The sequence below is a fragment of the Dunckerocampus dactyliophorus genome, chromosome 3 (assembly GCF_027744805.1).
Source record: "Dunckerocampus dactyliophorus isolate RoL2022-P2 chromosome 3, RoL_Ddac_1.1, whole genome shotgun sequence".
Lineage (NCBI taxonomy): Eukaryota > Metazoa > Chordata > Actinopteri > Syngnathiformes > Syngnathidae > Dunckerocampus > Dunckerocampus dactyliophorus.
This window is the reverse complement of record NC_072821.1, coordinates 10,053,879-10,078,213: the sequence shown is the minus strand read 5'-3', so window position 1 is coordinate 10,078,213 and position 24,335 is coordinate 10,053,879. Positions and strand designations below refer to the sequence as shown.

At 39.8% G+C, this 24,335-nt stretch overlaps 1 protein-coding gene across 4 annotated transcripts in view; it reads right to left on the bottom strand.

Annotated features, from left to right (window-relative positions):
• The window catches only part of LOC129178114 (CUB and sushi domain-containing protein 1-like), a 493,613-nt gene that overhangs the window by 80,444 nt on the left and 388,834 nt on the right, over positions 1-24,335 (bottom strand). For all 4 annotated transcript variants that reach the window (XM_054769950.1, XM_054769952.1, XM_054769951.1 and 1 more), the window contains exons 31-37: positions 21,812-21,999; positions 18,569-18,763; positions 7,399-7,515; positions 7,203-7,316; positions 3,223-3,318; positions 2,526-2,729; positions 1,163-1,287 (exon numbers count right to left, since the gene is read on the bottom strand). In XM_054769950.1, coding sequence (XP_054625925.1) covers positions 1,163-1,287; positions 2,526-2,729; positions 3,223-3,318; positions 7,203-7,316; positions 7,399-7,515; positions 18,569-18,763; positions 21,812-21,999 — 1,039 coding nt within the window. The remainder of the gene's footprint in view (positions 1-1,162; positions 1,288-2,525; positions 2,730-3,222; positions 3,319-7,202; positions 7,317-7,398; positions 7,516-18,568; positions 18,764-21,811; positions 22,000-24,335) is intronic.

Genomic DNA, 24,335 nt, shown 5'->3' with positions numbered 1-24,335 from the left:
GTACTCCGTTATGTCCATGTACTTCTAGACACAGATCTGTCATTTATGTTCGCCCTGCCCTCTTCGGTGCCTTAACGCTGGACGCTGCAGTATTACTCCTCAGTCTCCACTTTGCTGTAGCTGCCTTTAGTCTCCTCTTGAATAAAATGAGTGTTTTTACCTTGGCCAACAGCCACATAGCCACGAGAAGCAAGTGCATGAGACACTTGTTCACTTCCATTGTTGTTGTTTCGGTGTCTCGCTTCAACAGATGTGTTCAACTGAAGCAGGACAATTTTGGAAGTGGAAAACAGACCGCTCCAAATTGCGATGATGTTATCCGAGTACAGCAATGGCGAGACAGTGCAGTGGAAAATATAATGCAGTGGTACCTCGTTTGTTCTGATTAATCCATTCCAAAGTGTCTGTCTAAATCTGAATAGATAAGATGGTAAGTAAAACATTGAAATACAACCGCCTTTTACAAACACTGAGGCAGCAAGAAATTACACTACTGCTAATGCAATGGTCAACTGAAATATCAAGCTAACATTAGCCCATGTACGTTTTCATAGGCAAATATTTTACAGGTTTGTTTGTTTGATATTCTGCACGTTAGTAGGAGCAGAGTAACATGCTTACAGTAAGTGTCTGCAGCATCAGACACTCTCTAGCATACAAACCACAGGATATGTGTAATTGTTTTTCCACAAGGTTTTCAAAAATAAAGATGTTTTGTGAAAATGTACTCCTGTGGAAAGAAGACTTCATAACATTTATGGTCAATGGTTTGATATTTACATAGTGGTTGAAAATAGCCACGCAAGAAATTAATAGTAAAGTTAATAAAAAAAATAATATTAAAAACTTTGGATATTAAGTTCTGATATTTCATCGAAAAAGAACTGTGGTTAGCCCCCTCATTTGAACCATGCAAACTTTTATGACCTTTAAAAGAATCGGAATCAAGAATTGCTAGGAACCGCTATTGAAATGAGAAATCGGAATCAGAATCATTCATATTTAAATGATGGCTAACCCTAATTCTGGGTCTAGAGCAAGGGTGTCCAAGAATAAAGTCAAAATATTATGAGGAAAAAGTTGCAATCTAACGAGAAAATTCAGGCCAATACAAGATATATTTAGTTAATGCAATACAACACAATAAATGAGGCAGCATCACCTGTATCCCAGCCCCTTCGCTGACATGGATTCTCCACAGACAGTTGAGACTGTTTGGGTATGGCTCCGGATAGCCAGGAGACAAGATGGTGCCGCGACGTTCGGTCAAATTGCCGCTGCAGGGAACTGAATGGAAAGCACAAATTACAGATTTCGCAATACGTTTTAATAACCAAATGACTTGGAGAAATGACAGGATGTTAGTAAATGACATCAACCTATAAATTACAGTATGAAGGAGACAAAGCGGCCTGATTTGATAAAACTGAAATGACAGCTGAAACTGTTTGAGGAGGAAATAATTCATCCAGTGATATATTTTTATGTAATCATTTGAGCATTAGAATGATGCTTACTTATAAACTGTGCAATATGAGAGCTGCTTCAAAATTAAGCCTTGAGACTACATTGACAGTATTTATTATAATGGTACTGTACTGCATCATACTGAGGGTAAAAATAAAAAAGGACCATACTGTATCATAAACAGCTCAGTATGACGCAGTGCACTACACCACTAGAAAGTAGAGATGCTCCGATCGATCGGCCATCAATCACTATCGATCAATTTCCGTGAAAAAGCAAGTGATCGGCATATGCAGATAAATGCCTTTCAACGGTGACCACAAAGCCGATCACCTGTGGCTTGCACTATTGCAGCCTGTAGGGATCCCTGTGTGCAGTGTAGCGTCTTGCCCTAACGTCTTGGGTAGCGTCGTCCTCCCACTTTCCTTCACAATGCGCAGGTGTGCTAAAACAAAAACAAACATGTCTGCCGTGTGGAACTTACCTGCCAACACATACCATAAAAAATATCTCTCGGGCGTAGAACGTTAAAAATGTTTAATTTCATGCGGCATTTGAAGAACCGACACTTGACGGAGTATGACGAGTTTTTCAGGCACACTGTGTGACCATCTGTCAAACGGCAGCTAACGAGGAGAAAATGGTGGACAGCGCTCGTCCACATGTAATTACTAATTTCATTCGTAATTACATATTTGTTGGGTCCCCTGGCAGTCAGGGAACCTTAGAATTGTCCTGTCTTTTCCCCCTTATATGGCACCCTGGCCAATAGCACTCATAAATAAAATGAAGAATTTATCATTAATCCATGTGATCGGTATCTGTGTCAGCCGATTTCACTCATGGATGGTCGGTATCGGAATCGGTAGTATAAAACCCTGATCGGAGCATCCCTCCTGGAAACTGTAACCACAATAATAATCACATTGTTCAAGTAATACCTGACAGTGTTCATCAAAACTGAGCAGGAGAGGAATATTTTTTGTTTTGTCTTCGATGGATTCTCATTCATAAAACAGGTGTTCCAACTCTCATGTATATCACATCGTCATCCTTACCGATACAGCTTGGCGTTGTTGCATTCCACTGTGCCAGAGCTCCCGGTACAGCCCGGCACCAGATTGCGCTTGGTCCCTTTAACAGATATCCTGGACTGCACTCGAACCGGACCACCGATCCGGCCGAGAACTCTGACCCGATTCGCCTGCCGTAACGAGGCTCTGGCACCGAGCTACACTGACTGTCACTGGTCCGAGGCACAGCTTCGGTAACAACAGCAGCATGTGAGGAAGGAACAAATCGTTGAATTTAATGACCCTCATCAATTGTTTACTTTTTTAAATGTGCTTAATTGTAAAATAGAAATAGATTGATTTTAAATGTGTTATCCTAATAGTATTATTTTTTCATACTCTCATGCTTGTTCGTAGGAAAGTAAAATTAACAGGCAACACGCCGTAGCACTCCACCATTTTGAGTGATAGCATGGTTGTAATTGTGTTTTCCTAAATCCCACAAGTTGTAAAATGTAGCCCGTCATAGAGCAAGGAAGCAAACTTGCTGAATTAAACAGATCCCAACGGACACTACACGCTTCACTATAGGAGCTGTGTAACTTTTTCCAGCAAATCAGTGAAGAAATAATGTAGTGGATTAGTATTATAGATCAAACATGTGTATGTATATATGTGTGTGAGTGTGTGTGTGTGTGTGAATATGGTGAATGAAACCCACTGAGAGAAAAGACTTTGGTACCTTGGTAGACAAAGTGAAAGCCCTTAGCTGATTGACCACTCTTGGCGTTGAAGCGCAGCATGATCTGATTGGAAGTAGCCAGTGGTAACGTCTCTCCTGGGACACACAAATCCAAGAAAGGCATGTTTCGGCTTTAGTGGGTTTGAGGACATCTGTAGTATCGAATTGTAACAGCAGGACCGGTTTCATTTGAGCAGAATTCTACAAACTGCAAAAATTGGACCTTTTTTCATCTCCCCATCACATTGTGTGCAATCAAGATCTAATTTGATGCTTGGCATGACAAAGTCTGCCCACACCTGTAGCTCTTCATCTAACATCTTAATGTGACTTCCCCTTGAATGAAAAGATGTGTTTTTTGCAGAGATGCTTGATATTGGCTTTTACCAATATCCGATACAGTAATTCCTCATTTATCACGGTTAAATGGTGAATTGGTGATAAGTGAATTGAAGTAGAATTCCTTATTTATAAATGGAACATTTTCACAGAGCATAGAAAACCTGTTTACAACCTCCTAAATAGGGGTTATAACATTATTAAAGCCCTCTGGACATTAACTAACAGCCCTGTAGTCACCTTTACACTTGTCTTACCCACTATGGTAGACATATTAAGAGTAAATAAGCCATTTAAGAAATAAATAAGAGCCATGCCCGTGTGTGTTGCTATAACTGTGTTTCCTGAAGGAAAACTGTGAATGTGAAATACTGTGCATTAGTTTAGTATAGTAGTGTCAAAGTTTACTTGTTAGCTACAGTATATATGTTATATGTTTTCCTGTTTTATAGGTAGATCATTTTGACTTCTAACTTGCATCCTGAAAAAGTGTGTGCACTCCTGATATACATGAACAATGTCCTAAATTTATATATATATATATGTATAGGTAATGGTAATGGTTTAATTTATTTTGAACTTGCATACAAGTTACATTGGAATACATCACATTTTACAAAATTTCACATGTCCAAAAAGGAGTAAGAAAAGCAAAGCTTAGTTAATCCTACTCTTTCTCTGTTTCACATCAATTGCTAATACATTTATAGTATAATAATATCGTATATAATTGTATAGTATAATTTATAGAATCATTTATAGTATAATACATATGTTCCCTTACAAGATTCCAAATGTACTCTTTGCCAGTTTTGAGATCCATAAGAAAATGATAAGGCTGTATAACAATGTGTTACAATAGGCGTGGAGGTTTATAATCACTGTTGATAAAGTATATAATAGTCATAATAAATAACAATATATATATATATATATGATAGTAAGTGATGAAAAGGTTAATAGTTGACAGAAATATTGTTAGATGTTGCGTGAGTACAGACAATGTCATATAAGTCCTAAGAAATGAAGAGTTAGTCGTAAATGCAAGAGTGGTTAGACATAGCATTGTACAGTACAGTATGTAACCAGTGGCTCAGAACTCGTCTTCCTTGTACTTTGTAAACATCACCTGTTTGTTGAAATCGCTCATTATAGTACATTGTTTGGGTTTGTTACTCAATCTGTTCCATATTTTTATTCCACACAATGACATACTGAAGGTTTATAGCGTTGTTCTCGCGTATAAGTCGTTTTAAGTTAACCCTAGGGTCATATTTCTCTGTATTACATTTTTGGGTAGCAGGTTATTGTTTGGCAAATGAACTTATACTAAATAAATCAATATATACTAAATATATTAAAAATATATATATTCTCTATGTTTATACTAGGAGGTACATCTTTGGGACTTTGTCATTTTGAAGATTTCGCAGGCTGAAAAAGTGTGAGCACCCCTGCCCTACACACGCATACTAAGAGAGATAAATGAGACAAACATGGCCTTGTGTGCCTGACATTTAGAAACATTACCAGCCATGTCGAAACATGTGTTATGTTTGTTGAGTGCATACGGTTTTCTGTGTTTATGCCGTCAATTTTCTGTAACAAAGCTGTTGGCACCGCTGTGTGTGTGTGCATGTGTGAGTGCACATTGGTGTGCGATACGGCAATGAAGCGGATAACATTAACTTTGTGAAGCCCGGTGTGTTTTGTTCTTTAACTTCAACTTTAGCCAAAAGGAGAATCTACAACCAAAATTCACTTCCTTGGGACAAACTTAGGTAGGTCACAGTTGGAAAGAAACATGAATAGCATCACATCAACCTACAGAACAGAAACAGCCATACGGTGGAGGAAAAATAATGAATAAGCTCCTTGATCGACATTATCGAGTGTAACATTAAACACATGCAAACAATAGCGTAAAAAACAAACATTAATTTTTCTTTTTTTTTTTTTTACTAATGCTCCAAAATATGAATGTACTTGCTATTGCAGTTTGTCCTCTATTAAAGGTGCTCTACTGTGCAAAATCCATCCGTCCGCCAGTCAGCTACATACGTGGACCTGTTGATCAGATTGGTTTTCTTCCTGGGGAAGAAGACCAACCTACTTGAGCATGGTAGTTTGGTAAAATGTGACTGCAATGTTAGTACTGTAGCTCACAGGGGCAAGTAATGTATAGCAGAACTACGATGACTCACGTTTGCCGCATATGGACACCGGTGGAGTCTTGATATGTTGTGTCCAGTACAATACAGCACTACTGCCTACTGCTCTGCACCAGCGAGCCATCTTCGCCACTGATGCCGTCTCATAAAGATAAGCCATAATGGATTCTCACTAAATAAATCACTGCCAAATAAGCTGTGATAACAACTCCTGGTGCTGTGTTCTTATGGCCCCCAAGAGGAGCTTTCTTGCAGCCAATTTCATTACATTGTTCATGAAAAGATGTGCTCGGGAACTCCTGAAGAGCAGAACTTGTATTCGATTTTTCTTCGAAGATCGTTCGCACAGCTGGACTGTTGGAGGAGGATTTGTGTCATGAGCATTCAGATCCACAACAAGTCAAGCGGACAGAGAACAGTGAGAAAATGGTGACTTCCTTCAGCTGAATTTGCAAATGCGTAACTAATGCTCACTTGATTAATAAACAATGTTTATTCAGAACAGTGGTGTTTTCAAACCTTTTCAAAGCCCGGCACTCATAAAATGTTTAATGAAAAAATATTAAAAAACAGTTAAAAGCAAATGTAGAAAATACACACTTAAGCATTTTATGAATATATAGAATTTCAAAATTCTATAAATGAGAATGATATGAATAATTCTCCAAAATATAGCATTTTTATTTTAGGACTTTTGTTGCTGCTGTTTGGTTGGTTGCTTGCACACGTAGTAAAATAAAATTATGCATGATTATGCAGTACGTGACATATTGTATGTATAAGAAGAACTCTCACCGATTAAAAAAAAAAAATGCATTGGTGAGACTAAAGTAGTAGTTTACTTCCTGTGTGGTAGGATAACGTTTCAGGTTTTTGTGTACAAAACTGCCAGAAACTTGATTTTAGCCGAGATGTTTGCTTAGGTGTGCCCCAATCCGTTTTAATCCAATATTGTAAGGTAGACAAGTCATATTAGTAAATAACTCTAGTCCATTTTAAGACCAATCTGGCAATCCTGGCAAATTTGAGGCTTATTTTAGGAGTGTAATAACAGCAACCCGGAAAATTGCCACACTTCCTAAAGTGATATGTGACGCCACTGCACTCGAGAAAGGGACCACACAATAGAGCCAATCATTGCATCAGTCTCTCACTCCTCACCATTCCCCTACCCCCACAAAGAACCAAAAGAGTTTCCTGAGTCTAGCGGGAGAAGCGAACAAGAGCATAGATTAATCACTTCACCAGCCTAAATATTGGACCAATTTTTCACAAACTTTTTCAAAGTACCCAAAGGCCAGAAAGGGGAGTAGAGCAGCCCAGTGAAGGATTTGAGACATAGCAGTTGTCTCCCTGAGGTGAATTAATACTGCATTTCTCCAGAATTGGCATTTAATAAGGATAAAAATGTACATGCTCTGCCATCATTTTAGTTAATAGTATTCTCTGTTGTATTCTATCACTTGTCACCTGAATGTGATCCTGCCAGAGAGCTTAGCAATCGTGAGTTCTCATTGGCTCCATCAAACAGCTCCACAGAGTCGTTCATCGCAGTCTGGAAGACGGCAAACTGACCGAAAACAACTGGAGGGGGAAAAGTGGAACGGAGGATGAGACCATTGCAACTACCGTGTCGGTAAATCATTTCATTACAACAAGAGCATACCAAACTGTGGCGGCACAGTGATGTAGTAGGGGCACATTTGTCTGGTGGTGTAGTTTAGAGGGTAGTTTGGAGATAGAACCACTCCCTCAGATCCGCCATACTGTCCACCACAGGGTGCTGCAGAAACACATAGAAAGATCATGTAAGGATTGGGCAAGTAGAAAGAAAATACGTTTAATAATGACTTGGAGTGCATGAAAAATCAAAAAGGAAAATGTAGCACCCCCTTTCACCACATGGTCATTTATTAACTAGTGTACTGCACAACACAGCAGCAACAGAACCAATGTGGTAATAGTGGTAATGAGGAAAATGCTCAGCGGACACGAGTACCGCTGATGGATTATTTGTAAACAACAGTACGGCAAGTGTAGCGATCCTGAATTTCACACCAACAGCTGAGTAGCACAACCAACATTTCAAAAGTGCATGCAGAGGTAGATAAAGGTGCCAGATGCTGGCCCACAAATGATACTTCAAATGCAGCTCCTGCTATCTTGTAGAGTTAATAAAAAATACATCACAATGGATTTTCACCAGGCGCTAATTACAGACCATTTATTTTCTTTTGTAGACCACATAACCGCTGACTGATTGAAGAGGTATTGATTGAAGAGTCCTTATTATTGATCCTATTATTAATCCTAGTGTTTAGGAATTTATTTTGCCTTTTTGCAATGTGAGTTGTACAGTCGTCCCTTGCTACTTTGTGGTTCAAATTTCACAGCTTCACTCGATCAGGTTTTTTCAAACGCACGCTTCTGTCTCAAGGGACAATGGTAGCACCCCGGGGCAGGGCGCAAGCCTGGGCAGAGTGACCCATTCAACATGGCCTCGCCAGCCTGGTCCAATGGTACGCGGAGCGTTACAAGTTGGAGCTGGTTTTGGCTGCAGGAGCAGGGTGGGTGAAGTGTCTTGCCCAAGGGACACAATGACTGGGTGGAGCAAGGATTGAACCGCCAGCCTTCTGGTTTCTGGATGACCTGCTCTACCTCCAGAGCCACAGCCGAGTCATATATTAATTAAAAAAATAATTAATAAATCATGCTCTTTCGTGGTTGAATACGGCCTATTATTAGTCAAAATACAGTATATGCATATTTAAGCTAATGTTACATATTTTTGCCTAAATGGAGCATTTTCAAGCATAAAAAGGGCTAATTGACGTAAAATACAAATGTAACGCATTTAAAAGACGCATTCAAAAACTTTTACATAGTATTATTAGTAATAGTAACATTATTGTAATGTTTGGTGGGACACACAATCACGAGACTTGTTCACAGAAACAACAGCTTTTTATTGCAGGCTTGAATTATCTCACAACAGGCACATTAATCCCGAATTAAAACAGGGGTACTACCAAATGAAACTTAACTCTGGATCCCCAACATCAATTCCTGTCCGCCACTCACTCTGCTCCCCTAGCAACACATTCATAGCAACACACATGAGCACGAGTCTTGTTTAATGTCTTAAATGGCTTATTTACTCTTATTATGCCTACTATATTGGGTAATATGAGTGTAAATGTGACTATGGGGGTGTTAATCAATGTCTAGAGGGCTCTAATAATGTTAAAAAGGATTTACTATTATTAACTATTACTCCTCATCAGGTCTGGAACCATTTAACCACGATAAACGAGGGATTACTGTAGTAGAAGTTTAGTAACATTGCATTAAAATATACTAGGGCTGGATTTTATTTGAAAATCATTAAATATTTAAATGTGCTCCACTGCAGTAATTAAAACTTTGTCGGTTAGGAACACACTTTTAGCACCAGTTACTTGCGTAGTTAGAGGGGGAATTCAAGAGATGGCTCAGCATAGAAATGGTAACTTACATCCATTTTATTATATCTGCACTCACAATAAACCATTAATATGCAACGCACAGACATCCATGACAAGGACTCAGTCTTTCTCAGCACTTAGTGTGTCCTTGGAACACAATGGACAGCATGGTCATATTTATATTTCTATACATACACAAAGCTCTTTTTTCAATTATGCAAATGATCACGTACAGTATGTTCTTGTTTTTGTCTGGTTATTAGCAGGAAAATATGTACACTATACTGGGCTATTTTTCAACAACAGGCAAGTATGAAGAGCATGCTAAATTAGAGGGCAGTTTATTTTGCTGCTGGCCCATGGCTGCACGCTTCACCACCCTTGAAGACCATGGAAATTGCATTCACTTCTACTCATGTAACTTGGTGGAAAGCTGCAACACAAGTTTAGCAAACTAATTATAAAAAAAACACATTACATTTTGCAGCAGATGTTAACATTGCGTCCTTCTAGTTTTGATATTCAACAATCTACATAGAGCACCTTATTTCATGTCAGCTAGTGAGGGAATTCCACTGCAACATCAAGAAAAGGGGATTTCAAAAGTTATTTCATTTCCATGCACCAAAGTCATATTTCTCAGACACAGCTTTAGTAAATGTTTTGGAACCTCAGACAATCCTGCGGCCGCGACAAATCACTGTGTTATGCACTTGCCTTCAGTCATAAACTACATATTGGTCACTGGCTGTATTATGCAACCACATTAGTGAATCCAATCCTAATTTCACACAGACGACCAGCAGAAATCAACTGGGCACGCTCATGTGCAGTTGTGTACAAATGTGATGCACACTGCATTTGGACAGAAACACACATTAACACAGATTTTAATAATAGCTGCTGAAAAAATATTATATTAACATATTTTCCTGCTACCATATAATATACTTGATAAAATGAATAATTACATTTTTCCACCATATTTCTGCATGTTAATTATTGCTATTATGTGTTGAAAAAAAAAGCTCTTACACATGTTGAGGTCATGGTAAATTTTTTTTATTTTTGTTTTGCATTTTATTTATTTTTATGTACATCTTTTTGTTTTCCATTGAGGTTGCGGTTAAAGGGCTTTATAAATGCAGTTCGTATAGTATGGTATATGGTCAGGCTGTATGTTTCATATACAACACAGTCAACCATAAAACTAGGATGTTTATGCTTAGGGTGACCAAACATCCCATTTTCCCAGGACATGTCCTGATTTCATGTCCAGTCCTGGCTGTTCGGGTTTTCTTTTATAGAAAGTGATGAAAAATGCCCTGGTTGTCATTAAATTGAGCAGCATTAGGGCATTCTGCTGCATTTGACGTAATCCCTGGAAGGCTGCCGTGTGGATGGCTTTTTGAATTGGTTTTGCCAAAAAGCCGCACAAAGCCAAAGAAAAAGCAAAACATATACACAGTGTTAATCTTCTGATGCTTGCCAGGTTGAAGTCTCATAAAATCCGAGACGTCACATTTTCCCCAAAATATTGGTCACATTCCAAAATTTAACAGGCATTTGACTTCAGGATATTCAAGTCAAATGTTGTTCTGTTTTTGGAATCATGTTTGTGCTGGTTTTTGAACAGTCTCTTTAGAATTTGTATCTTTGACCGCACAAATATTATTTTGCACTTTTGTAGGTAAAAAAAAACACAACACACAATGCAACAGACCCTTATGTTTATCCCTGCAGGTTGTGGGTCTACCGGGGGAAGGAGGCTGCGGTGTCCCACGTCAAAGTGCGGTCTCTCTATAGGGTATTCTGAATCACTCTTTGGCTGAATCCCAATTCCACCCCTTATCTGTTATATTAGCCCTTACCCCGAGGTTTTGCACGTTCACGAGAATCAAGTGGTGTCCTAGTTCTCCTTAAATCAAGGTGTAAGGGGTAAGCGCTAAGGCGTGTACATCCCTAGAAACCAAGTGTGGTCGGGGACCAGTCTTGAAACGAAAGGGTAGGAGTTTCCTCGGCTGCACCACTCCTGCTGACAAGACAGCAGAGTGGAGACCGAAAGAAGCAAAATATACAGTATGTAAGTAACTTTGCATAATTATTGATTTTCACAGTCACATCACTGTTAGAGATGGCTAAGCAAAAGACAGGTTGCTTGACAACCTTATCTGCTTGCTGCAGCTTGCTTCGCTTAGAAGATCCCCACACACATACCCTAGACTGACACGAGCTAGAACCAGTAAAAAGCAGACGCATAGCCTCACCACTGATCCACATAGGGTAGAGGTCCCACCCGCTTTGTGACATCTTCCTGACAACTGCTTCACCAAAGATTGAAAATACAGAAAAGTATGTCCGACTGATTTCTTCAGGGGATAAACGAACTTGAACGTTTCAGTCACTCAAGTTTTATTAGCAATTCAATCCTTTGCTACGCCATGTAAATATTCACCATGTTTTGTATTGTTGGTTGCTGCTAGTTATAACCAGCCGGCTAACACCAATATCTCACTGCAATCGCCTGCATTTCATAAATGATTTGACAATGATATATAGCGACCACATTAGCCTGGTAATTATAAGGTGTATTTTAAAATGTCTCGCTAGCTTGCTAGGGCACAAACTAGTGGAAGATACATTACAGAACTATACCTCTCTGATCTCCTCACCATTGCCAACTCCTCCTGCTCCATGGGTTGCAGAGCTTATAGCCGCTCTGCTTCCAAACTTTGGAATTCTCTCCCACCGGACACCCAGAACATACACTCTTCCTCTTCAAATCCACACTCAAAACCCATTTATACAGTTTAGGCTGGATTTACTCTACAAGTAATACATTTCTGATTTTGTTCTCATGTGGTCCAATTAGGATGTGGATCATGGCGTAAATAAAGAAAAATTAGTGGAATAATTTCGGCAGATCAAAATGAAGACTGTTTTGTTCTTGTTGTTCTATCGAGTGGGTTGTGTTTGGGGTGTGCACATGTGGGTTGTCCCAAGTGTTCCGTAAATGCAATCATAATAATATCATATCTTACATGGGTAATAGGGAAAATAGACAATCCATAAAATCTGATATAGGCACTAAATTAGAATACGGCACAGAGACCTGCAGTATGAGTCTGGTCTTAGACGTTTAGTAGTCCTGATCGAAGTTGTGAGCTTTGGAACTGTGCTGAGCCCTCTCCATGCACTGCATCTGGGCTCTTAAAAACAAACATCTCCATACGTGTGCGGGGTTATCATGATTTTAGCATAAGAATGGGTTTTGCGGATGATGCTCACTTGGTAAGTACTAGATGAACACAGCGGAAAAAATACCCTGCTAAAATTGGTATTTTTGCTATTTGTAAGAGAGCTGTTGTATTCATTGGCCTCTCCTGCCTCACTACACCGTTCTGCTTCCCATTTGCTTCATAAACCAAAAGAGTAATCATCCGCTCCTCTTGATCCTCTGCACTGACTGATATTTCTGCATTGATTCTCACTGTGCTGTTGCATTTAAACCCTCCGGTCTGGAGGTGTGTTCTTGATCTACCCACAATCCCCCAGTGGTGTTGCTGCAGGCTCAGGTGTCAAAAAGCCTCCACACAAATGTGCTTTGATCACTCACGCTCACACACACTCAGTCAAACACACACAGAGACACACAGAGACACACACACGCACACACTTTTGAAGACTTACAGTCTTTCAATCTGCAACAAATACACTGTTCTCTGGAGCGACATGAACATAGTAAAAGAAAAAGTCTAAAAATGTCCCAGAGTGTTATAAGGTTATGTTGTAGCACCTCCTGCGGTTTTCTGAAAACAAGCTAATAAAATTGTTATTGTGCCTTCAATTTTCCTGGGATTAGATTCATCACAGGAAAGAAAATAACCTCAAACTCTTGAGTGCTGCACACCCACACTTTCACAAACAGCCACCACTTATTATTGTCACAAAATAAAGATTAGGTTTGTCTAAAAATAAAGGACAGTCAGTTAAGCTCCATGAAAATAAATTACAAATAAAATGGTGGATATATAACCCTCACGAGCCAATGCACATTTTCCATAGGAAGTAATGGAAATTGAAATAATCTGTTCCAGTGTAAAACGATTGCTACTGCGATACATTCCATACTGCTTAGCCCGTTGTGGGTCATAGAGAGCTGGAGCGTATCCCAGCTGACTTTCGGTTGGGTACACCCTAGACTGGTTACCAGTCAATAACAGGTCACTGCTATAGACAAGGAACCATGCACACTCACATTCATACCTTCACCAAGTGGGAACAGACCCCACACAGGCTGCAAGGAAGGCAGTCAACTGATAAACTACACTGTCAGTAGACAGCAACAGTAATCCCTCGTTTAGTGCGGTTAATTGGTTCTAGACCTGACGGTGGTAAGAGAATTTCCACTAAGTAGGATTCCTTCTTTAGAAAGAGATTTTTTTTAGTAGCTATGGCATAGAAAACCTGTTTACGACCTTCTAAATATGTTTTGTAACATTATTAGAGCCCTCTAGACGTTAAATAACCCATAGTCATCTTAATACTTGTATTGCCCAATATAATCAGAGAAAATAAGTAATTTCAGACATAAATAACACTCATGCTCATGTATGTTGCATTAAATGTGTTCCGTGTGGAGAACAGGAAGTGATGTAAAGGGGTTCAGAGTTGAGTTTTAGCTTGCCGTGGTTTACGGCCGCAACAGTAACTCGTGTTGTTGTTCCATCCATCCAGTTTCTAGTATCCATCCAGTATCCAGTATCCTCACTAGGGTCACGGTGGGATGCTGGAGCCCATCCCAGCTTGTAGCTTGTATGCATGTTCAAAATGAATTAAAAAAAATATATTATTACTATTATTGTGCCTACCATTGTGCCTATTATTGTGTGAGATAATTTAAACCTGCAATGAAAGCCTGTTGTTCCGGCGGTGGGTGCACGGTGGCCTCGTGGTTAGCATGTTGGCCACAGAGTCAGGAGATCGGGAAGATCTGGGTTCAAATCTCCGTTGGGCATCTCTGTGTGGAGTTTGCATGTTCTCCCCGTGCGTGCGTGGGTTTTCTCCAGGTACTCCGGTTTCCTCCCACATTCCAAAAACATGCATGTTAGGTTAATTGGAGTCTCTAAATTGTCCATAGGTATGAATGTGAGTGTTAATGGTTGTTTGTCTATATGTGCCCTGCGATTGGCTGGCAACTAGTCTGGTATACCCTGCCTATCGGCCAAAGTCAGCTGGGATAGGCTAAAGCATACCCGTGACCTTAGGGAGGATAAGCGGCATCGAAAATGGATGGATGGATGTTCCGGCAATCAAGTCTGGTGCTTGTCTCACCAAATAATTACTGACACCTAGTGATCAACGAAAGAATACTACATTCACAATTTGTCTTCAAAATGGCTTATATTTTTTCATTGTTCATTTATCTATTTTTATACTTGTAAATTAATTTTGGTAAAAATGTATGTGCCATTTGCTTAAATATTCATATGTTTATAATAATTATACGGTAATTATTATAATATTATAATTATAATATTATAATAATAGGCCATATTCAACTATGAAACAACATGGTTTATTAATTAATATATGTTTGAAAACCCGTGACGCCGCAAAATTAAAAGCGCACTGTGGCGAGGGACAACTATATTCATTTTACAGACATGCAGTGTAAATGCATGCATTCATTCTCACCCAATAACACACACACACACAGCTATGAACTTTCTTTGCAGGAGTAACATTTGGGCCGACTGCTCACAGGCTCCTCAAACAGCATTCAAGCATTCATAAGTGTACGTATATGTAGGTGTACGTGTGTATGTGCATGTGTGTGTGTGTGTGTCCAGCCTCTAGGCGGCACTGTATAATAGCTCCATCTTTCTCTCCCTCTCGCTCTCTCTCTCGCTCTCTGACACACACGTATACAAAGGAAGAGGAAGAGCAGGAGAGAGAGAAGCCCATCAACAGTCACAGAGAATTCCCTCTTTCTTGCAACAGCTCTTAGTTACCATGGGAACCAATAAAAGAGCATTTTGAGATGGGAGGTGGGAGAGAGAGCAGCAGAGAACAACACACAGCAAATCAGACAGACACGAGCAGAAAAGGAGTGAGAGAGAGAGTGGATGAGAAGTCGTTACATGCAGAGGGAAAGAGGAAAGGTGGATGTGCGAGGGGATGAAAGGCGAAGGGGAGAGGAGATGGAGGGAGTGTAAGTGGAGCTGTATTATTTAAGGGGGTCTCAACCTGTCTAATGAGCTTGGTCTAAGAGCCCCCAGGAGCTGGTCCACGACAGAGTGACGGAAAGGGAAAAAGAAGTGCCGAAAGTATGTGGAAAAAGTCAATGTGGAGCAGAAGGCAAGGGAGGGAAAAGGAAGGCATTTGAAAACAAGCCGAAATGAAATCAAAAACCATGAATTCAGACTTACATATGAAAAATGAAAGGAGATCTACATTTTAAAGTATGCAAGAATGCTCAAAAAAAAAAGAAAACATGATTTTTATCAATTTCTTGTACCGGATCACATTCGATTGTGCAAGTCTCGTGAATGAAGTGACAAACAAAGGCAGACTGGTCACAGGGAACACCTTGGGTCACTGGCAGAGCCTCCCCCCTCCATTTCAATAGAAATAGAGGGGGGACCACTCCTGTAACTGTAAACCTACTACTGTAACCAACATGCTGCTCAACACACAGTGACTACAGTGGCCTTAAGGGAGGAAATAAGGTTAATAAATCATAACAATGTCAAAGTTAAGTTGTGCTTGTTCTCAGTAAAGCTGTCTTTACGTATTCTTTATTATTCACTCATTCATTCATTCATATCCTATGCCTCTTAACCCTCATTAAGGTTGTGTGGGTATGCTGGAGTTTATTCCAGCTGACTTTTGGCTGGGAGGCGGGTACTAGTCGCCAGCCAATCGCAGTTCTTTATTATTATTTAGTTATGTATAGTATAGTTTGTATTCATTTGTCAATTGTACAGTGTTTGTGTTGCATTTTTTTAATGTGTTATTCTATTTGTTCTTTTTATTCTGCAATCACTGCAGAAGCTATCCATAAACCCATCTATTAACACTACAATTATACATGCTTTTCTTTCTTTCTTTCTTTCTTTCTTTCTTTCTTTCTTTCTTTCTTGTTGTTTTTCTGATACAGAAAACATCCATTTTCTATCCCCCTTCTCCTCTTTAGGGTCGCGGGGGTATGCTGGAGCCTATCCCAGCTGACTTCGGGCGACAGGCGGGGTACACCCTGGACTGGTCGTCAGCCAATCGCAGGGCACATATAGACAAACAACCACTCACACTCACATTCATACCTATGGACAATTTAGAGTCGCCAATTAACCTAACGTGCATGTTTTTGGATGTGGGAGGAAACCGCAGTACCCAGAGAAAACCCACGCACGCACGGGGAGAACATGCAAACTCCACACAGAAAGACCCAAGAGAGAATCGAACCAAGGTCTTCTCGATCTCCAGACTGTTACTGTGTTGGCCAACATGCTAACCACTAGACCACCTTGCGGCCCGATACAAAAAAACAACAGTAACAAAATTCAGATATTCATGCTTTTCTTGGACAACGATGTGTAGTGTTGGCTACATTATGTGTGATCCAATTTAGATCCCACATAAGTTGGTTCTTGTTGATTTGAATGCACATATAATTGTTATGATACGCAAATCTATGATTGTTTTGTAGTCCTGGAAATGTTTTTGCATAAAGTAATGAATATATAATCAAACATGTGTCTCATTCTTCCTTCCTCTGTCAGTGTTTTTGTGTACAAGAAAAATGTCAGTAAATCATGTTTCCACTGTGGGCACAGTCAACAACATTTTTAGTCCCAGTCTGCCCCAAGTGGCCAGTGACAGTATGGGAATTTGGTTTGACAAATCTTGAGCAATAGAAGTAAGAGGTTACATTTGTAGCCTACAATAGTGATTTCTGGATGGATGAGAACCTCATGATGTGGTCTTCTATGAATAACCTATAATATGATTACAAAATCAATACTGTTTGGATTTTTCAATAGTTCACTCAAATAATTCCCGCTAATTAAAATGTATTGAGCGACAGAACTGCAGACTGAAGGCCGCCGAGCGAAATGGATCAACTTGGGAGAATAGTTATTTTACCTTCACGGGCAAAGCAAAACAACAAAGTACATGCTGCAGTGCCTTTGTCCTTGTGAAGCATCCTTTTTTGTGTGTGCTTTTAACTACAAATGACAGAGGCTTTGCGTATGAAAGAGCTGAGCAGAAAGCTAAAGTTGATAAGTGGTGATATTATCTTGATAAAACGGTGATGGATGTGAACATGAGATAAAACCACTTAAATTATTTGCTGCTGTTCTCAAGTACCCTCCCCCTCCCTCTTTGACAGCCTATCAGACTTTATAAAACACAGCACTGGCTGAGATTTAATTAAAAGTGTTTTATTGTGTTCATTTTAAAATCCCTCCTTTATTGCCACCCGCCACTGATTTGTGGCCACGGGTCAGATTACTGTCCTTCATATTTCTGACTTAGACGCACTTGGTCAGACACACATACACACACGCGCACACACACACTTCGTATGACAAATACAGTGCAAATGGACATTTGGCAGGTGCCACTTCTTTGGCTCTGTCAGCCATTAATCAAATAGACAGTTGTGACAGTTTAGCCTTCCAATCCCTGACAGGATCTGTCTCCGATTTATACACACACACACATACACACTACACATGCACACAATAAAGCACACATCGCTTGGACCATAATTTAGGAACATACACTAGAATGGGCACAGTACACAGACAATTGTATGCACTGCACAAACATAGCTATTGATCAAGCGCTGTGCTCAAAAAAATTAGAGGAACACTTGGAAAACACATCAGATCTAAACTGGGGGAAAAATGATCTTGAATATCTTTCCCGATAATAAGTGGGTGATGTATTAGTAACAAAATGATGCCACATCATTTGATAGAAATGACAATGATCACCCTATAGAAGGGGGAAATCAAAGACACCCCAAAAATGAACGTGAAAAAATGATGCAGCACACTGGTCCATTTGGCTAAAATGTCAAAATGATTCTCAGTAGTTTGTGTGGCCCCCACGTGCTTGTACGCATGCCTGACAACGTCGGGGCATGTTCCTAATGAGACTACGGATGGTGTCCTGGGGGATCTCCTCCCAGATCCCATAACAAAATCATCCAAGCATGACATTGCTGGGTGCACTGGTAACAGAAAAGGACCGTCCCCAAATTCCCCACAAAGAAGACAGACGCATGGAATTATACATAATGTCCTGGTAAGACAAAGTATTATGTGTGTACCAATGTGGTCGTGCATGAATTTGTCCTACCTTTACAGGACGGTAGAGCCTTATCCCACACCGGCTTCCCATCACGCCCCATCACACAGGTTATGGTTTCCCCGCCCATTATTGTGTAGCCATGGTGACAGTTGTAGGACACCTGAGAGCCCAGTTTATAGTCATGTCCGGTCCGACTAGCGTTCATAATGTTACCAGGATCAAAACAGGCCTCCCTTGGTTTTTCTGTACAGAAAGGAAAGAGATAGAAAAATGAACTTGGGGTAGAACAAGGGGACTATGACCACATTTTTGTCAAAGTGGTACATTTAAGGTTTAATCAAATTCAACAAAACTGACTCTGCCTACCATAGTACGTATACATAAATGTCTTGTTGTCCAAGGCTTTAATATATATGGTATAACCTTATGAGATCTGATGCTAAAGTATCTTGCCAAGCTTTAGATGAAACACACATAGCTGACAGAGGTCCGCACCGCATGGACCAGTTAGTATTAACGTCAATGGCGTAACAGGGGAAGAGATCCATTTGGTGTTGCCATAGTAAGTTTTATCAACACCAAGCAACATGTCTTTACTAAAGAGGAATAAGCAACAGCGATGGAGGCTTTCAATAATGTAAATCATGTATTACTCCTGCCCTGATTGAGTTTAGCAAGACAGAGTGGCTGCTTCTCAAGCCAGCACTATGTAGTTTAGTCTGTATTTGTTGATATGATTAGATGTGACAGAAACAAACACTTTATATGAGACATGCTCTCTCTTACATTTCTATGTTGTCATAGAAGCAGAAGGGTCTAATGGGGGTAAATGACAAGAAGCAAGAGCGATGGAGTAAAAGTCAAACAATGTCAAAAACTGTCAAAGTCTAAATGACTCAGTGTTGGCCCAGGCTGTTTGCTTTTCCTATGAAGAATGAGAAAAAAAGGAAAAGGAGAGAGAAGAACAGGGTGTGGCAGGCAAGATGCAAGTAAAACAGGGAGATGATTAAGGTTGCATTTTAATTAGTGCGATGGCAGATGAAAGGTAGTGAATTAATGACAGTAGTACAGAGGTGTGGGATGTCGTGGCAAGACAGACAACAGAGGGGGAGATAATCGTTTTTAATTACAGATAAATGGAGAGAGAGGTGCACATTTTTTTATATAAAACTTGACAGAGGAGATCTAGTCTGCAGTCAGGCAGTGAAGTAATAATCAGCTTCACTTTGACAATAGCTGTTAAATCACCGCCTGTCAAGCAGCTTCTGTAAAACCAGGATGAGTCACAATCTGTGGAGGCAAACAACTCATGGACTGACACGGAACATCATGCCCTTTCAGCTGAAAAAGCCTCATGATGTGAGGCTGAACTGAATAGAGTTGGCATCTTAAAATCTTAGCCAGTCTGCAGATAACACACCCCTATATCGACATTTTAATCATCACCACACATAAACTGATTATGGTCAAGGTAGGATACAGTGCATCAAGTCAGTCCCAACAGTCATGGTTCAGTGACAAAGACCCCTCATTCAGTGGTGTGAATAAGTGTTTGCCCCTTTCCTGATTTCTTATTTTTTTGCACGTTTGTCACATGTAAATGTTTCAGATCATCAAACAAATTGAAATATTAGTCAAAGACAACTGAACTCAAAATGCAGTTTTTAAATGAAACTTTTTATTATCAAGGGAGAAAAACAACTCCAAACCTACATGGCCATGTGTGAAAAAGTGATTGCCTTCCTGTTAAAATGTAACTGAGATTAATTGAGATTTATCAGTCTGGAAAAGGTTATAAAGCCATTTCTAAAGCTTTGGAACTCCAGCAAACCGCAGTGAGAGCCATTGTCCACCAATGGCAACAACATGAAACAGTGGTGAACCTTACCAGGAGTTGGCAGCCAAGCAAAATTACCCCAAGAGTGCAGCAATGACTCATCCAAGAGGTCACAAAAGACCACACAACAACATCCAAAGAACAGCAGGCCTCACTTGCCTCAGTTAAGGTCAGTGTTCATGACTCTAACATAAGAAAGACACTGGGCAAAAACGGCCTGCATGGCAGAGTTCCAAGACGAAAACCATTGTTGAACAAAAAGAACATTAAGATGCCTCTCAGTTTTGCCAGAAAACATGTTGATGATCCCCAACACCTTTCGGAAAATACTACGGGGTCTAGCGAGACAAAAGTTGAACGCTTTGAAATGTGTGTGTCCCATTGCATTTGGCATAAAAGTAATGTCGCATTTCAGAAAAAAAAAACAAAACATCATAGCAACAGTAAAATATGGTGGTGATAGTGTGATGGTCTGGGGCTGTTTTGCTGCTTCAGGACTTGGAAGACCTGCTGTGATAAATGGAACCAAAAAAAGATAAATGGAATGTTCTGCCATCTGTCCATGACCTCAAGCTGAAACCAACTTGGGTTCTGCAGCAGGACAATGATCCAAAACACACCAGCAAGTCCACCTCTGAATGGCTGAAGAAAAACAAAATGAAGACTTTGGAGTGGCCTAGTCAAAGTCCTGACCTGAATCCTATTGAGATGCTGTGGCATGACCATAAAAAGGCGCTTCATGATCGAAAACCATCCAATGTGTCAGAATTACAACAATTCTGAAACAATTAGTGGGCCAAAATTTGTCCACAGCGCTGTAAGAGACTCACTGCAAGTTATCTCAAACGCTTGTAGTTGTTGCTAAGGGTGGCCCAACCAGGTATTAGGTTTAGGGGGCAATTTTCCACACAGGGCCATTTAATTTTTGTTTCTCCCTTAATAATAAAAAGTTTCATTTAAAAATGTAATTTTGTGTTCAGTTGTCATATCATTGACTAATATTTAAATTTGTTTGATGATCTGAAACATTTAAATGTGACAAACATCCAAAAAAGAAAAGAAATCAGGAAGAGGGCAAACACTGTTTCACACCGCTGTAGATGTGCCTGAGCATCACATAAAGGCAATTTGGGAATGTAGGTTTGGAAATATCACAAATGATTGCAAAGACAGCCAGTCAGGAGAAGGACATCAAACGCACCATTACAAACTACCACAAACTTGCACTAACAAACCAGGCACTTAATTAGGTGCCACTTTGTTGTACTAATTCTAAATATCTGTCTGACTAATGGACAGTTTTTGGATTCCAAAGGTCCACTGTACCAGCAGTTTGGTACTGCACCTGTACTATGGTAGGCAGTCAGTATTCTGCATGATACACTTCAGTCTTTACCAATGACATGTTAGTGCTATTTAAGAAAAAGGCAATGACGCAACTACAAAGCATTTACCTCTGAACTCAATGGCAAAGCCAGACATTCCTAGAGAGGCGTCCGATCGGAATGCCAGGAAGAGACAGTTACCACTGCTCTCGATGCGCTCAGGGGCCTGGTTACCTTGGAGACTCGCCAGCAGTGGCCCATTAGAGTCTTCGCCCTCATAGATGTGCAAGAAGTCATAACTGGGCTCCATGTTAAAACTGACAGAAGCAAAACACAGACAGAAAATGATGGTTAAAACAAACACTTTAATACAATATCATCTCCTTTGCCATTAAATTATTAAAGTGAAGTGCGGTCAGGGGAGGCAGGTGAGGCAGAATTAAAAAACAGATAATGGTAAGACAAAATAAATATGAACATTTGCCCATTAAATTATATTATAAACATATTTTCTGCATTACTCCATTCTATTGAAACATTTTCTTAAGTGAAAACTGCTGACATTGCACATTTCCTGATCAAATACAGGACAGAAAGCGAGCGTTTCTTCTCGGGTTAATGAGCAAGTCCTGCCTACCGTCTGAGAGCGCTCAATGAGTACACTGAGTTGGATCATGGCGCCTGCCAGTTTCCGTTTGCCAGCATGTCACCAATAATATCATGTTGTAGAAACATTTATTATACACCATCGCGTTCTACTGCCTGTGTGATGTCTTTAATGTGCAGTTATGTTTTTGGCCATGACTGTAAGTGTGACCTAAAATATCCACAGAAATGGCATACGGGAGGTGCTGCAGTACTCTCCTCATCCTAAAGGTGTGGGCACATGCGTGAGCAGAAAGGTGCTTGTCACTGCTGTCCTTACATAGAGAGGAAAAGCCAACTTTCTTTTTTTGACAGCTGAAGAGCAGCAAGTGAAATAAAAGATGTGTTTATGCTCTGCTGAATGAATGAATGAATTTGACTGCCAAGATGGAGGATTATATAGCCAGGCTCACCGGAAGGTCAGATCAGACCTTTGCAACAACGTATCAGAACTTTTCCTGAAGAAGGCTAGGGCGTATTTACTTCATATACAGACAACAGGTAAAACCACAAAAACAGAGGTCAGCGCCTCACCAGCCATGAACCTCACTTCACGTCACAACATCAACATTCTAGCCAATTCTGTCATATTGTGAAAGGTTCTTATCTCACTTTTAGTATTTAAAAAAAAAGACTACTCAAACCTGTAAATGGATTAATAAAACACAGTCAGTGTGTTCACATTTACATAAATTTGAGCAAATTTACACACAAACCATCATTTTATCAATCCACACTGACAGCAATTACTGTATGCTATGTGTTAGCGGCCACCTCCCGGACAAACATACAAACATCCATACCCTCACATACAACCACACCCCTCAGAGCACACGCCTCTATCTGTATATTTACTACTGAAGTGCATGTTTACGTTTGCTCTGATTCCCCACCTGTCAAGTTAAGCCATCCAGCTCAGCGTCTGGTTCCAAGTCAGGTGTGTCAGGTGTGTGTTTATGTGTGACACATGTACATGTACAAAGTGGAAGCAAAAGCAAAAGGTTCCACTGTAAGCAATATCCCTCTATCCGAATTTTTATTCTGATGATGAGTTATTGGTTTGCATCTGGCAGAGGCCATCATTGTCCTTGGTAGAGGTCTGAGCTAGACCGAGTGCCATTCCAGTCCCAAGTAGGAGCTATTGAATAGGGGTGTCACAATACACTCAGCTCACGGGACGATACACGATACTGGGTTAATGAAAACTAGACGAAATAATATTTTATCATTACTTTAGAAAACTACTGTACTATGACAAAATATAGGACTGGACAAACAGACTGGACAAATTCAATTGAGTCACAAAACAATGATGAAATGTTATAAAACACTTGCATCACCTAAGCATGACGTATTCAACTGTTGAATTTTTTTCCACAAATTAGATCAAAAACTAAAAATTATTAATGTTAAAGTAATGACAGCAGTTGTAGCTGCTACTACTAATCATTTCTGTTGATGTGTAGTTATCAGTGGCGGACGGTAGAGTGGGTATCTGGGCTTTCAGCAGGGTTTGACCGGCCAGAATTTTTCTTGGCAGACACTGTGAGGGCCAGTATTGTTTAAAAAATAAAAATAATAATAATATATATATCGTCATATGTTGCCATTTATTCTGGCTAGGATTCAAACCACAGTCTCCTGTGCCAAGTGTTGCTATCGTTACCCACCACATCAATCAGGCGCTTATAAACACTTACTTAAAAATAAACACTTATATTATACAGTACATATTTACTGTAAGTTCCTTAATGGCTGTAGTGTAGATTAATAGTCACAGTTTGTTGCCGAACAATGCCAGTTTATTGCTTTTCTTATTTACTTGTCTTTTTCTATTCATGTCAGGGCTGTCCAGCTGTCCTTTGGTAGTTGCAATTTTAAAAACAACATTAGACGTATATTTCAAGACAAATCATCATGTTTTTATTAGTTATTAGTATCAACATTTTAGCTTTTTGTAGTTACATTATGCTTTTGTGCTCTATTTTTCCACTTTTGATGTTTTTTA